This window comes from Apodemus sylvaticus, chromosome 9, assembly GCF_947179515.1.
Source record: "Apodemus sylvaticus chromosome 9, mApoSyl1.1, whole genome shotgun sequence".
Taxonomy (NCBI): Eukaryota; Metazoa; Chordata; class Mammalia; order Rodentia; family Muridae; genus Apodemus; species Apodemus sylvaticus.
Window position 1 is genome coordinate 202,229 of NC_067480.1, and position 12,084 is coordinate 214,312.

At 37.1% G+C, this 12,084-nt stretch overlaps 1 protein-coding gene across 3 annotated transcripts in view; it reads right to left on the bottom strand.

Annotated features, from left to right (window-relative positions):
• Yes1 (YES proto-oncogene 1, Src family tyrosine kinase) overlaps nucleotides 1-12,084 on the bottom strand; it is a 65,976-nt gene that overhangs the window by 34,521 nt on the left and 19,371 nt on the right. For all 3 annotated transcript variants that reach the window (XM_052193713.1, XM_052193714.1, XM_052193712.1), the window contains exons 2-3: nucleotides 5,436-5,708; nucleotides 1,413-1,512 (exon numbers count right to left, since the gene is read on the bottom strand). In XM_052193713.1, coding sequence (XP_052049673.1) covers nucleotides 1,413-1,512; nucleotides 5,436-5,700 — 365 coding nt within the window. In that variant the 5' untranslated portion in view covers nucleotides 5,701-5,708. The remainder of the gene's footprint in view (nucleotides 1-1,412; nucleotides 1,513-5,435; nucleotides 5,709-12,084) is intronic.

Below are 12,084 nucleotides of genomic sequence, written 5' to 3' on the forward strand. Positions count from 1 at the left end.
TTGGCAATTTTGATGGTATTCACACTGTGACACTTTGGAGATGATACATCTTTGATGTTCATAAGCAGGATTTTACTAATATCTCTGGCATGTACCCAGGTGACAGTAATCACACTCCCACCTTGACTGTGACAACCCAAAATATCCCTAGACACTGCTAAATACCTTCTGTGTCACTCTGCCTCAAGCTGAGAACTACTGGTCTAAATGAATGACAAGTAAGTAAAATTGTAATTTACAATGTGATGACAGTCATGACTGAGGTTTGTAGAGTATCATGTAAACCACCTAAGAGAAACACTGCATACATAGGGTGTGGGAACTGAACTAGGCAGGAGAGGAAAAAGGCAAACAGAGGAACCATGGAAAAGAAGAGTACTATCTTTTAAAGGTTGAGGAGGGCTAACTCAAAAGGGGAAAGAAACAATGGCTCAGGTATAGCATAGAGACAGAGCACTAGCTCTGGATTCTATCCCAACTTTCATACCAACAAAAAGAAAAAAGGTCATTCTAGAAAAAGAACAAGTATATGTAAAGGTATGAAGAAGATAGAAAATACTGCAAATTGCGAATGCTTCATTATGGTTGGATGGTAGAATAAGAAAGGATAGAAACACAGGGCAAATTCTCAATGATTATTATTGTTGCTCTTTTTAAATCTTCATGGTCATTATTAGCTATTGAAGACTCTTAAGGCAAAGAGACACAATCACAGTTCATGTTTATATTCTAGAACAGTAAGTGATAACAGATGGTAAAACAAGAATGGAGGGGAGGATGACTAGAAGCAAAGAGACCGTAAGTATGTACTTTGAAAAGTTACAGAGTGGCTGTTATGCTTGATAATGAAATTAAAATATCTGCTGCATAACAAGCATAATATTTTTTATGGCAGACCAATAAATGACAAAGTCTAAGAGTAACACAGGAAAAGCACAATTTGGTAAGTTTCAGAGTACAAAGGTTCCATATCCAGCACCGCTCATAAGGTATTTTAAGTCATCTGATATTTATATAACTACAGATTTCTCTTTCTAGAAATCTTTTTTATAAGTAGCATCAATTTGGGGACAGGAACTTGACATATATGTAGCCCATAATGATCTGGAACTCACTATGCAACCTAGACTAACCTCGAACTGAAGATCATCTTGTCTCAGCCTTTCCAGTGATGGGGTTATAGGTATATACCATCACAACCAGAACTCACTGTTCTAAAATCTCTATTGTTTACAGGCTAACTCCATGATTATGATTTGCAAAGTAGTAACTTCTGGCTATAGCATGTATCTCAAGGCAAATGCATTATCCAACACAGGGACAAAGATTCATACCCCCTACTCGCATCAACTCCATTAGTGCTTCAATGTAGAGACCAGATTTCTCTCTTACAAAATATACACAAAACTTACGTATTGTTAATTATTTGAAATCTTTCACCCTTCTTAAAAGAAAGGTCTTCTGTAGTTCTAGCTTCATAATCATATAAGGCCACAAATATAGTGACACCACCTGGTATGGGAAAAAAGATCAAGGTAAATGATACACCTGAATTCATAAAAGAAATAAACAACTATTACCAGTAAAAGCTTAAGCTCAGTTTCCTCCTTGCTCTAGTATTCATTTTTAGAAGTTAGATTATAAGTAGATGTTTTCCTAAGGCTTCCAGTGAAACCATTATACTGCATAAATTCCAAAATTCTATTAACTGAAATAAACATAATTTCACTTATGAAGCAACATTTTTGGCTTGAAAAGGCAGCCACGCTGCAGATCAGTTCTTTGGAAGGGAAGGCACACAGACTACTAGTACTTGTCTTCAGTTCCTTATCCAAAACAGGAAGGCATTTCTGTCTATAAGCATTAACAGCAATCATTAAGGTTTTTCTAAGGTTCACTTTATACTTGAAAATGTCATATTTGTCTTAAACGTTAAAGGTATGGCTAGTATGAATTATATGGTACAAATTCAAAAAAATAGTTGTCAGATATAGCAATGTGTGAATATATTTAAAAGATGAACATACTTAACATCTAATATATTATTTGCAATTAGAATAACAGAGCAGATATGACACTGCACTGTTTAAAAGCAGTTTTAAAAATTCATTAATGGCAATTTTAAAAGATATATATTATTAACTATAATAAAATGTTTTGAAACATAAATTACAGAATGGCTAAATCAACCTACATTGTAATATTCATCTTTTTTGAGGGGACAGGAATTGAAAATCTACTTTTACCAACTTGCAATAAAATTTGTTGTTACTAAGCAGTTACAAGGTTGTATAGTAGAATTCTTCATCTTATTTCTTCTCAAATGTATCTTTTTACCAACTTTTTCCTAAGGTAGGAAAGGTTTAAATTCTTAGCCTCCTACATGCAAGGTCAATGAATATATTCTTTATGAGACAAAGTCTCACTGTGTGGTCCAGGCCTGAATCCAGTTCATTGAGATCTGCCTGCCTCTGCCTCCTGAGTACTGGGATTAAAAATGTGTTGGCACCACATCCAGTTTTGAACAACTTAGTCTTAATTATGTATAAACTCTATCTAGTATAATTCAATAATGACTTAGTGTATCCCTTGTTAGTTTATAGACATCAGTACTTTTAAAGAATGGGAGAGGGAAAAGGCAGGTAGTAAAATTACAAATGAGTGATAAATACAAATACCGTGACATGGAAAATACATTATAAAACTTGCTGCCTCTAAATACAAAGTAGTAGATAGTAAAGTCCATGTGTAAAGACACATTTGTACACAGATCAGCTCACTTGGTTGGCTTCTCCCCTCAGTTTTAGTCATCAATCAACTTGCTTATTTGACATGTCTACTTCAATGTCTAGTGAACATTTAAAATTTATTTTTTAAAAAATGAAGCTCTTGGATTTTCTTCTATAATCTGTATTTTCCCAACTTATTTCCTTCTAAGCAAAGGGCAGACTGTCAGTTCTAGCTCTAAAATGGATGATTTACCTACTTCCCACTTCTACTGTGGCCATCTTTCACTAGGAATGCTGGCATCAGAAACTACCTTCTAACTGCTCCTACTCTGCTTCACTATCATCCATTCTCCACATAGATGCTAGAATTTATTTAAGTATAAATGTATATGAGTATAAGCCATGTGTATGCAGGTGACTGAAGAGGCCAGAGGAAGGGCTGTTGGATCCCTTTGAGCTGGAGTTACATGTAGTTTTGAGCTGCCTGATGTGGATACTTAGAACCAAACTAAGGTCCTCTGGAAGACACTGATTATCAAGTGTTCCTAATAGTTGAGCCCATCTCTACAGCCCCTATATTGCTTTTAGAGAGCAAAATTCTTTAAATCTCAAAGCTTCTTTATAGCTTTGAATAGCACTCTAACTCATTCCTATAGTCTATGGTCCTTAGTACTAACTAGTGTCCTGGTTTGTCTAGTCTTATACAATTCTCCCATCTGTGTACACTAGTCTTCAGAAGTTCCATGTCTATTCTTGAACTTTGTGTTTGTTATTTTCTTTCTTTCCCTAGTTCTACAAATATATTATATCCATTAATCAAGTATCAGTTCAAAGGATTTCTTTCTAAGGTGGCTTTCTGTGCCAACTACAGGATCCTTCACCAATTATCTTGTTTTTGCTGGCACAATACTTAAGCACCAGTAAGCTGTTTATTCACTAATTATTATTCAACTATTATAATGTAAACTCTACCAGGTTCAGAAGCTTTGTTTGTGTTACTCACCTCTCTATACCTTGTATAAGACATTGGTTTTTTGGTATTTTTTTCAGCTATTAAATAGACATTTATGAATGGAGTATTTCAAATAAGAAAATTGCTTTAAGCATTGGGAGTAAATCTGGGAAGAGTTGTGGGGAGGATTGTGAGAGGTGAAAATGATCAAAACACATTGTATGCATGCATGAAATTTGCAATGAATAAAAATGCTGTATTTTTAAAAATTGCTTTAAGTAAAAAATGTCTTTTTATATCAACATTTATATATGCTAGCCATTTTGAATTATCACCTTTCCCAAGTAATTTCAAGGCTTGTGTAATAACTATCAGAAATAGAACCATGGTCATTGATTACTTTAGTATTTACAGCTGGGAGGCTGAAATTAGGACTGTGATTGACTGTGATGTCTACCACTTTCCAAATGCTATCTAAATAGATCCAGTGTATGGCAATTCTACTGCTACTGATCCTGAGGTGCAGACTGGGAAAAATAAATGTTCATATAGTTCATGCTTGTAGAAGAAATGTCTCTTTTGCCCCTACTGATTATTAATAATGACATGAGCCATTCCATTCCTTGGTAGCTGTTTACACCCAAGGCTAAGGTGGGCGGGCACTCCAATATTAAAGAAGGGATGAAATTAACTCCATGCCTTCCTGACATTACGGACCTCTCACATCAGGGAATACTAAATCTCATTCTTTTCTAAGCCAGTTGTGCTTTGTTATTTCAAGAGAAAAGAGTCCTACTATAGGATGCTGGACAAAAGAGCTTATTTTTATTTCTTTTTAAAATCTACACTTTTAGGACTTCTTGATTCCATGGCAACTATCACTTCTTGCCATCCTTTGAAAGAAAATGACAATGTTATAAATGGAGTTCTGGTTTAGGGTACCAAATCTGTTGCTTATCAACTGTGACTCTGGAGGAAAACTACCTAACTATGAACTGCAGGGTTTTCCTTTTTAAAATCACTACCTGGACCAGTGAAATGGCTGAACTAATAAAGATGCTTGCTGCCAACTGATGAATTCAGTTTGATTCCCAGAACCAATATGGTAGAAAAGAACTGACTCCTGCAAACTGTCCTCTGACTTTCACATGTGCATTATGGGACGTATAAGAGCACACATACACAAAATAAATGTAATACAATCACTATCTGACAGAAACAGTGTGTTACTGTTACTAAACTGATGTACTTATTAATTAAGTAATATAGCACTTGGTAGCACTTTACAGCTTTCAAGAGCTAATAAATTGCTGGGTTAGAAAAAGGATTCTTTTAAATCTCTGTTTTCCCAGTATCTACCACATAGTAGCTGCTCAATAATTATTTACTGAGAATTCGGTAAATAGTCACTATTATTAACAAATTTCTCAGAATTCTATCATATATACATTAAAACACCAGGGCTAGAAATAAAGCTTCACCACAAAACACTTAACTAACATGTTATGTTAGAGACCTTGCTTTTGATTCCCAGTTCTACAAAAAAAGAAACAACAAAAAATTTGAGGATGGGGTAGGTACACTATGAGATCCTACCTCGAAAATTAAAGCCTGCCCTTTGTTAGAGACTTTATTTGCTCATACAATATTTTGGGAAGTCTACTAACAAGATTGTTTTTTTCCTAGCAGTGGCCAGATCTCAAGTATGTAAAGCCCAAGGTTATATTTTCTGCAACTATCCATTTAAATCTCACCTGTTAAACCTGTAGGATATGAACTTGGCACCACTGAGAATGAAGAAGATGCTCCTCCAAAAGGAGTCACCCCTGAGGACCCTCCAAAGGGTGTCATGGAAAGACTGTTAAAATTAACTGATGTTCCCTTTGTGGGAGAGGTTGGGGCAACTGTAGTGTGTTCCACTCCATAATGACTGGCACTTGTGCTTACAGGCTCTGTAGGATTTTCCGGTGTATATTTAATGGCTGGACTTTTGTTTTCTTTACTTTTAATGCAGCCCATTATCAAATCTGCAGAGGCAATAAGGCAAGAATTTGAGAATTAGTTAATGTACAGGGAACTTTAGAAAGATACAATTGAGTCCAATGCACATGCTACATGCTTTTAATTCCAGAAATCAGAAAGCAGAGGCAGGCGATCTCTGGGAGTTTGAGGTCAACCTGGTCAACGAAGCAAGTTACAGATCAACCTGAAGGATGACTTTGAACAAGGCATCCCCCATCTTCCTCCCTTACCCTGCAAAAAGACGTTTTAACAAAACAGCACAAGAATAACAGAAAGAAACATGTGTTCAACCTCCCAGCCAACCCAAATTTTAAATTATCCTTTTGATTATCACTTTGGAAAGTTCTAATTCAATACGTAAGGCTAAATTTTATCCAAAATTATTAATATTCACAAAATATGTTAAATTGTAAAAATATATTAGTATAATAAATTTACAAAATTAAATACAAAGTCTAAGTATTAAGAAAATATTAATAACTAAATTGAAATGTAAAAGAGTAAGTCATATCAAGGGGTTACAAATTTGAAAGAAAACACTATTTAAATCTGATAGCAGGCTGATGGTGAAATGTTCTATCAGTTCAAAAAAGGATACTGTAATTACTGACCACCCATTTCCTCTGGCAGTTTCCTTAATTACTTTCCCACTTTCTTCATGCAGTATGCCTTCAGCTAGGTGGTAATTACCTCCTAAAACACTCCTCTAACTATACATCCTCTCCCTTCAAGAGCCACACATACTTTCCTTTGCCCACCTACAAAGTCTTCTATTAGTATTCCTGCCTGTTCTCTCCCCCTTTCTCTTAATATGTTCTTGGTCCTTATAGTGAATATAAATAATTTTCTTCATGTCCCCTTTTCCTTAGTCAAATTAAACATTTAAACTCTGATTACTCTAATTTTTATATACCTATTATTTCCCTCCTCTTTTCACCTACCCACATATCCTTTTCATTAGCACAAGATAAATTACCATTGTCAGTCTGGTTCCATCAGCACCCTTGCATTAACACATAGAAGCTACTACTGATGTCCATCTTATTTCACACATTATAAATATAAGGTGTGGTTTATTTTAAAGTAACTACCAGGTGTAAACAAGAGTTAAAAGATATTTGGTGGTGGTGGTGGTGGTGGTGGTGGTGGTGGTGGTGGTGGTGGTGATGTGGGGAAGTGAGATGGTTTAGTGCAATGGTTCTCAACCTATGAGTTGTGACCTCCTTAGCAAACCTCTATGTCCCAAATATTTAATTATGATTAATAACAGTAGTAAAATTACAGTAGCAACAAAAATAATTTTATGGTTGGGGTCACCACAACATGAGGAATTGTAGAGTCACAGCATTAGAAAGGTAAAGAACCACTGGTTTAGTGGGCAAAAGACCTTGCCACTCAAACTGGGTGTGGTGGCACACACCTTTAATCCCAGCACTCAGGGAGGCAAAGGCAGGTAGAGGAGTTCCAGGCCAGCCAGGGCTATTACACAGAGAAATCCTGTCTTGAAAAACAAAAAGAAAAGCAAACAAAGAACTTGCAAACTAGATGACCTGACTTCCATTCCATAAGAACTCACATAAAAAGCCAGATGCAATGGCATGTGCCTGTAATCCCAGCACTGTACTGTAAAATGGTAGACAGAGATAAGACAACAGGATGAAACCCTCTGATCCAGCTAGCATGAAATAATCAACACAGGAGAAACAAGACAAGCAAAGAGGCATGCATTGACTTTTTTCAATAAAAAAGAGAATGGTTTAAATTACTCATTTCATGTATAAGGGTATTTTGTCTGCATGTATGCCTGTGTACCACGTGTGTGCTTGGTGTCAACATAAGTCTGAAGAGTATGTCAGATGCTTGGACTGGAGTTAGAGGAATTGTGAGCTGCTATTTTGGTGCTGGGAATCAAACTCAGGTCCTTTGGAAGAGTGCTCTTTACCACTGAAGTATCTCTCTAGCCAAATATAACTGACATTTTTCTTTTTGTTTTAAAGAACGTCCTTGAAAAGTTTTTCTCTGATCTTTACATGCATACTATGGTGCACATGTGCACATACAATAAATGCATATTTTCAAAAGGCCATTTTTTTTTATGAATTGCTTTGAGTTCCAAATTCTGACTTAAGAGGCATGTGCTAACATAAATTATTAGAGCACAAGAGAAGCTGGTCTCTCTTTTTAAAAAAAAGGTTCCCACATAAAGTATAAGAAACAAAATACTGTGAAACCTGAAAAGAATATTGGTGAGGGAAATACAAAATACCAGAGAAGAGAAGAGTAGTTTAAATGAGGTCCTGAACATTGAGGAAAGGAAGCATTGCAAAGGAAGTTGATGTTACTGCAATTTTAAGATTCGCATAGAATATGAACATATTTTGAAATGAAAATTATGGAAATCCTTTCTCTTAGATAACTATCACATAAAATATCTCCCCCCCAATTAAGCAAGGTATAATTTAAATACAGTCAAGTGAATCCATTTTCATGAGAGGTTCAATTGTGTTTTGTCAAATGTGTACAACTTTACATCCAACACTATAATCACAGTATAATGTTTTGATCAACCCTTCCTCAGACAATTCCCAACTATAGCCCGAGGTAACCACTAACCAGTTGCTTCTAATTAAAATTCATCTCTGTGTTTCACATAAAAGGAATCACAAAAACAGTCTTTTGTGTCTTTTAAAAATTAAATACTGTGTATGAGATAGCTCCACAGATATAATTAGATCATTAATTTTTATTGGCATTGTCTAGCTTTGAGCTATAAACATTCTGTCAAATCTTTTGGTTACTAGTCTCTCCACCCTCAGCAACAGCTAGGAATGGAACTGGTTGGTCATGAGATGGAGTTAAAGATCCTTCTGTTCTATGAAACTGTTTAGCTGTTTTAATCTGCTCTATTGTAAACCTCACATTCATGCTTTACATATTTAACATTACCATTTCATTCTCAAAAAGCCATGATACAGATACATGGATCTAGACAGATCTACACATTAATACAGCTACCATTTCACTCAACTTAAAAAAAGCTTTACAATTGACATCTACTGACATCAAAAGGAAGCCAACGACACAAAATGCATTTGGCTGAGATGTTAAAACACATTTACTAAAACAAAACAAAACAAAACCCTTGGGTTTGAATTTAGTGGTAGAAATAGTGGTCATGCCGGGTGGTGGTGGTGCGTGCATGCCTGTAATCCCAGCAGAGGCAGGCGGATTTCTGAGTTCGAGGCCAGCCTGGTCTACAGAGTGAGTTCTAGGACAGTCAGGGCTATACAGAGAAACCCTGTCTCGAAAAAAAGCCAAGTGGTCATGACCCCCCAAATATAGTGGTCATGACCTATGTAGTCAGCTGCCCAACACTCTTACCAGTAACTAATCTGCCTCATGAAAGAGGTTTCTTGCTGCAGTAGACAACAGTTAATATAGAGGCTCACAACTAGTCAAAGTGCAGAGAATAAATGGCAATGGAATGTTTAATTCCAGATTGGGTTATCTGTATCATCCCTCTACTCTTTATGTAGCCAGGGCTGTTACATAGAGAAACCATATCTCAAAAGAAAACAAAACAAAACAACAACAACAACAACAAAGATACAGCAAATTCTAATTTTGCTTTTTAAATAAGTTTGTTTACTCCTAAAAGTTCATAGAATAGCATAGGCAAGCAATTATTTTCCAATAATTTATTGGAAAAGAACATAAATTTACTTTTTAAATTAATGGGCAAAGATCCAGATAATCTAAAATATTAAAACCTATTAGATGTTGTTATGGTTTATGATGGTTAGTTTTAGTTGTAAGTTTGGCCCAATCTAGAATCATCTGGGATCTGAGTCTCAATGAAAGAATGTTTAAAGCAAGTTGGGAATGGTGATGGGGGTGGAAGTGAGAGGATTATCCTAAGAGAAGTGGGAAGACCTATCCACTGTGAGTGGCAAGAGTTCTTACAGAACCCAAGGCCACCAGCCCAGGGATGGGCTAGACCCCATCAATCACTAATTAAGAAAATTCCCTACAGGTTTGTGTACAGCCCAATCTTATGGAATCATTTTCTTAATTAAGGTTCTCTTCTCTTGATTCTAGCTTGTGTCAAGTTGACATAAAACTATTCAGTACAAAGGAGAATCCTGACCTGTATAAGAGCAGAGAGAGTTAAAGAGTGGCAAAAGTGGAAAATGAGCTTTAGCACATATATATCCACTCTCTGCTCTTGACCATGGAGTGACCAGCTGCTTCAAGTTTTGCCACCCAGATTTCTATGATGGACTATAACCTGGAACTGTAAGCTAAAATAAACCATTTCACACTCCAAGTTGTTTCTGTCAGAATATTTTACACTTGCAATAGGAAACAAAACTAAGACATGGTTTGAATCTGAAATGTGTCAGAAGGCTCATTTACTAATTGCCTGTTGACAGGGTTTTTGGGAAGAAACTGGACTTAATTTTTAGGATGGTTTTATTGCTATTTTAATCTACCCTACCTCTTTCTTTTACTGGGTCCTTTTTTTTTTTTTTAAGTTACATTCTATTACTGTGGATGTACCCTGTAGGTCCAATTAACTTCAAAACATACTATGGACACTGGAGACACTGAGACCAAGACCTGAAGGTTGTCCTCTGGTTACTCTATATTGGATAGTGTCTTAGTCAGGGTTTCTATTCCTGCACAAACAACATAACCAAGAAGCAAGTTGGGGAGGAAAGGGTTTATTCAGCTTACAGTTCCACTTGCAGTTCATCACTAAAGGAAATCAGAACTGGAACTCAAGCAGGTCAGGAAGCAGGAGCTGATGCAGAGGCCATGGAGGGATGTTTCTTACTGGCTTGCTCAGCCTGCTCTCTTATAGAACCTAAGAATACCAGTCCAGGGATGGTACCTCTCCCCTTGATCACTAATTGAGAAAATGCCCCACAGCTGGATCTCATGGAGGCAGTTCCCCAACTGAAGCTCCTTTCTCTGTGATAACTCCAACATGTGGCAAGTTGACACACAAAACCAGCCAGTACAACTGACCCCTTGTCAACTTGACACACAAACACATCACTATTAAGCCTCAACCCTTACTTTCTTATTCATCCCCAAGATCTAAATAACTTTAAAAGTCCCAAAGTCTTTACATATTAAAAGTTCAATCACTTTAAAATGTCCAATATCTTTAAAATTCAAAGTCTTTAAAAAATTCAAAGTCTCTTAACTGTGGGCTCCACTAAAATACTTTCTTCCTTCAAGAGGGAAACATATCAGGGCACAGTCACAACCCAAAGCAAAACTCAAACTCAATGGTTCAATGTCTGGGATCCAACTCACGGTCTTCCCGGCTCCTCCAAGGGCTTGGGTCACTTCTCCAGCTCTTCCCTTTGGAGCACACAGCTTGTCTTCTAGGCTCCAGCTGCCTGTACTCCACTGCTGCTGCTGTTCTTGATGGTCATCACATGGTACTGGCATCTCCAAAACACTGCTATCTTCCACTGTTATTAGGCTTCACCAATAGCCTCTCATAGGCTCTCTTCATGGTGACAAGCCTCTGTTCCTATGCATGACCCCTTCAAGGCCTGGGCCATCAATTTCAACTGAGGTTGCACCTTCATCAATGGCCTTCCGTGGCCTCTTACTGTACCAAGAGCCTCAGCTGCTCTTTGTGACCCCCTTCATGCCTTCAAAACCAGAACCATCTGGGTGACTCTTACACAGTACCAAGTTCAGCCACAGCACAAAATACAATTGTGGCTATCTCTGGAACAAAGCCTCTGTGCTTTCAGAAAACACTTCCCAGAAGATTTCACTTCAGTGATTCTGGTTTCTTCTTAATCACCACTAATTTCTTAGCTCCAGCTAACCAGCATCAATAGTCCTAGTAACACAAAGGTTCGATTTAGTGGTTCTGGTATCTTGTTAATCACAGCTGATTCTTCAGCCCCAGCTAACTAAAACCACAATCTTCACAATCAAAACATGGCCCCTTTCAGAGTCTTTAATCTTCCCTCTGAAATTTCACAAGCCAGGCCTCCATCTTCTGTACTGTTCTTAACATTGTCTTCCAAGCTCCTACAGAACTTCCCACAGAGCTCTTAACATCCTAATGGCTCTTCTAGCTCTAGTCCTTCCACAGTCCTCCCCAAAACATGGTCAGGTTGTCACAGGAATACCCCACTATGCTGGTACCAATTTGTCTTAGTCAGGGTTTCTATTCCTGCACAAACATCATAACCAAGAAGCAAGTTGGGGAGGAAAGGGTTTATTCAGCTTACAGTTCCACTTGCAGTTCATCACTAAAGGAAATCAGAACTGGAACTCAAGCAAGGTTGGAAGCAGGAGCTGATGCAGAGGCTATGGAGGGATGTTTCTTACTGGCTTGCTCAGCCT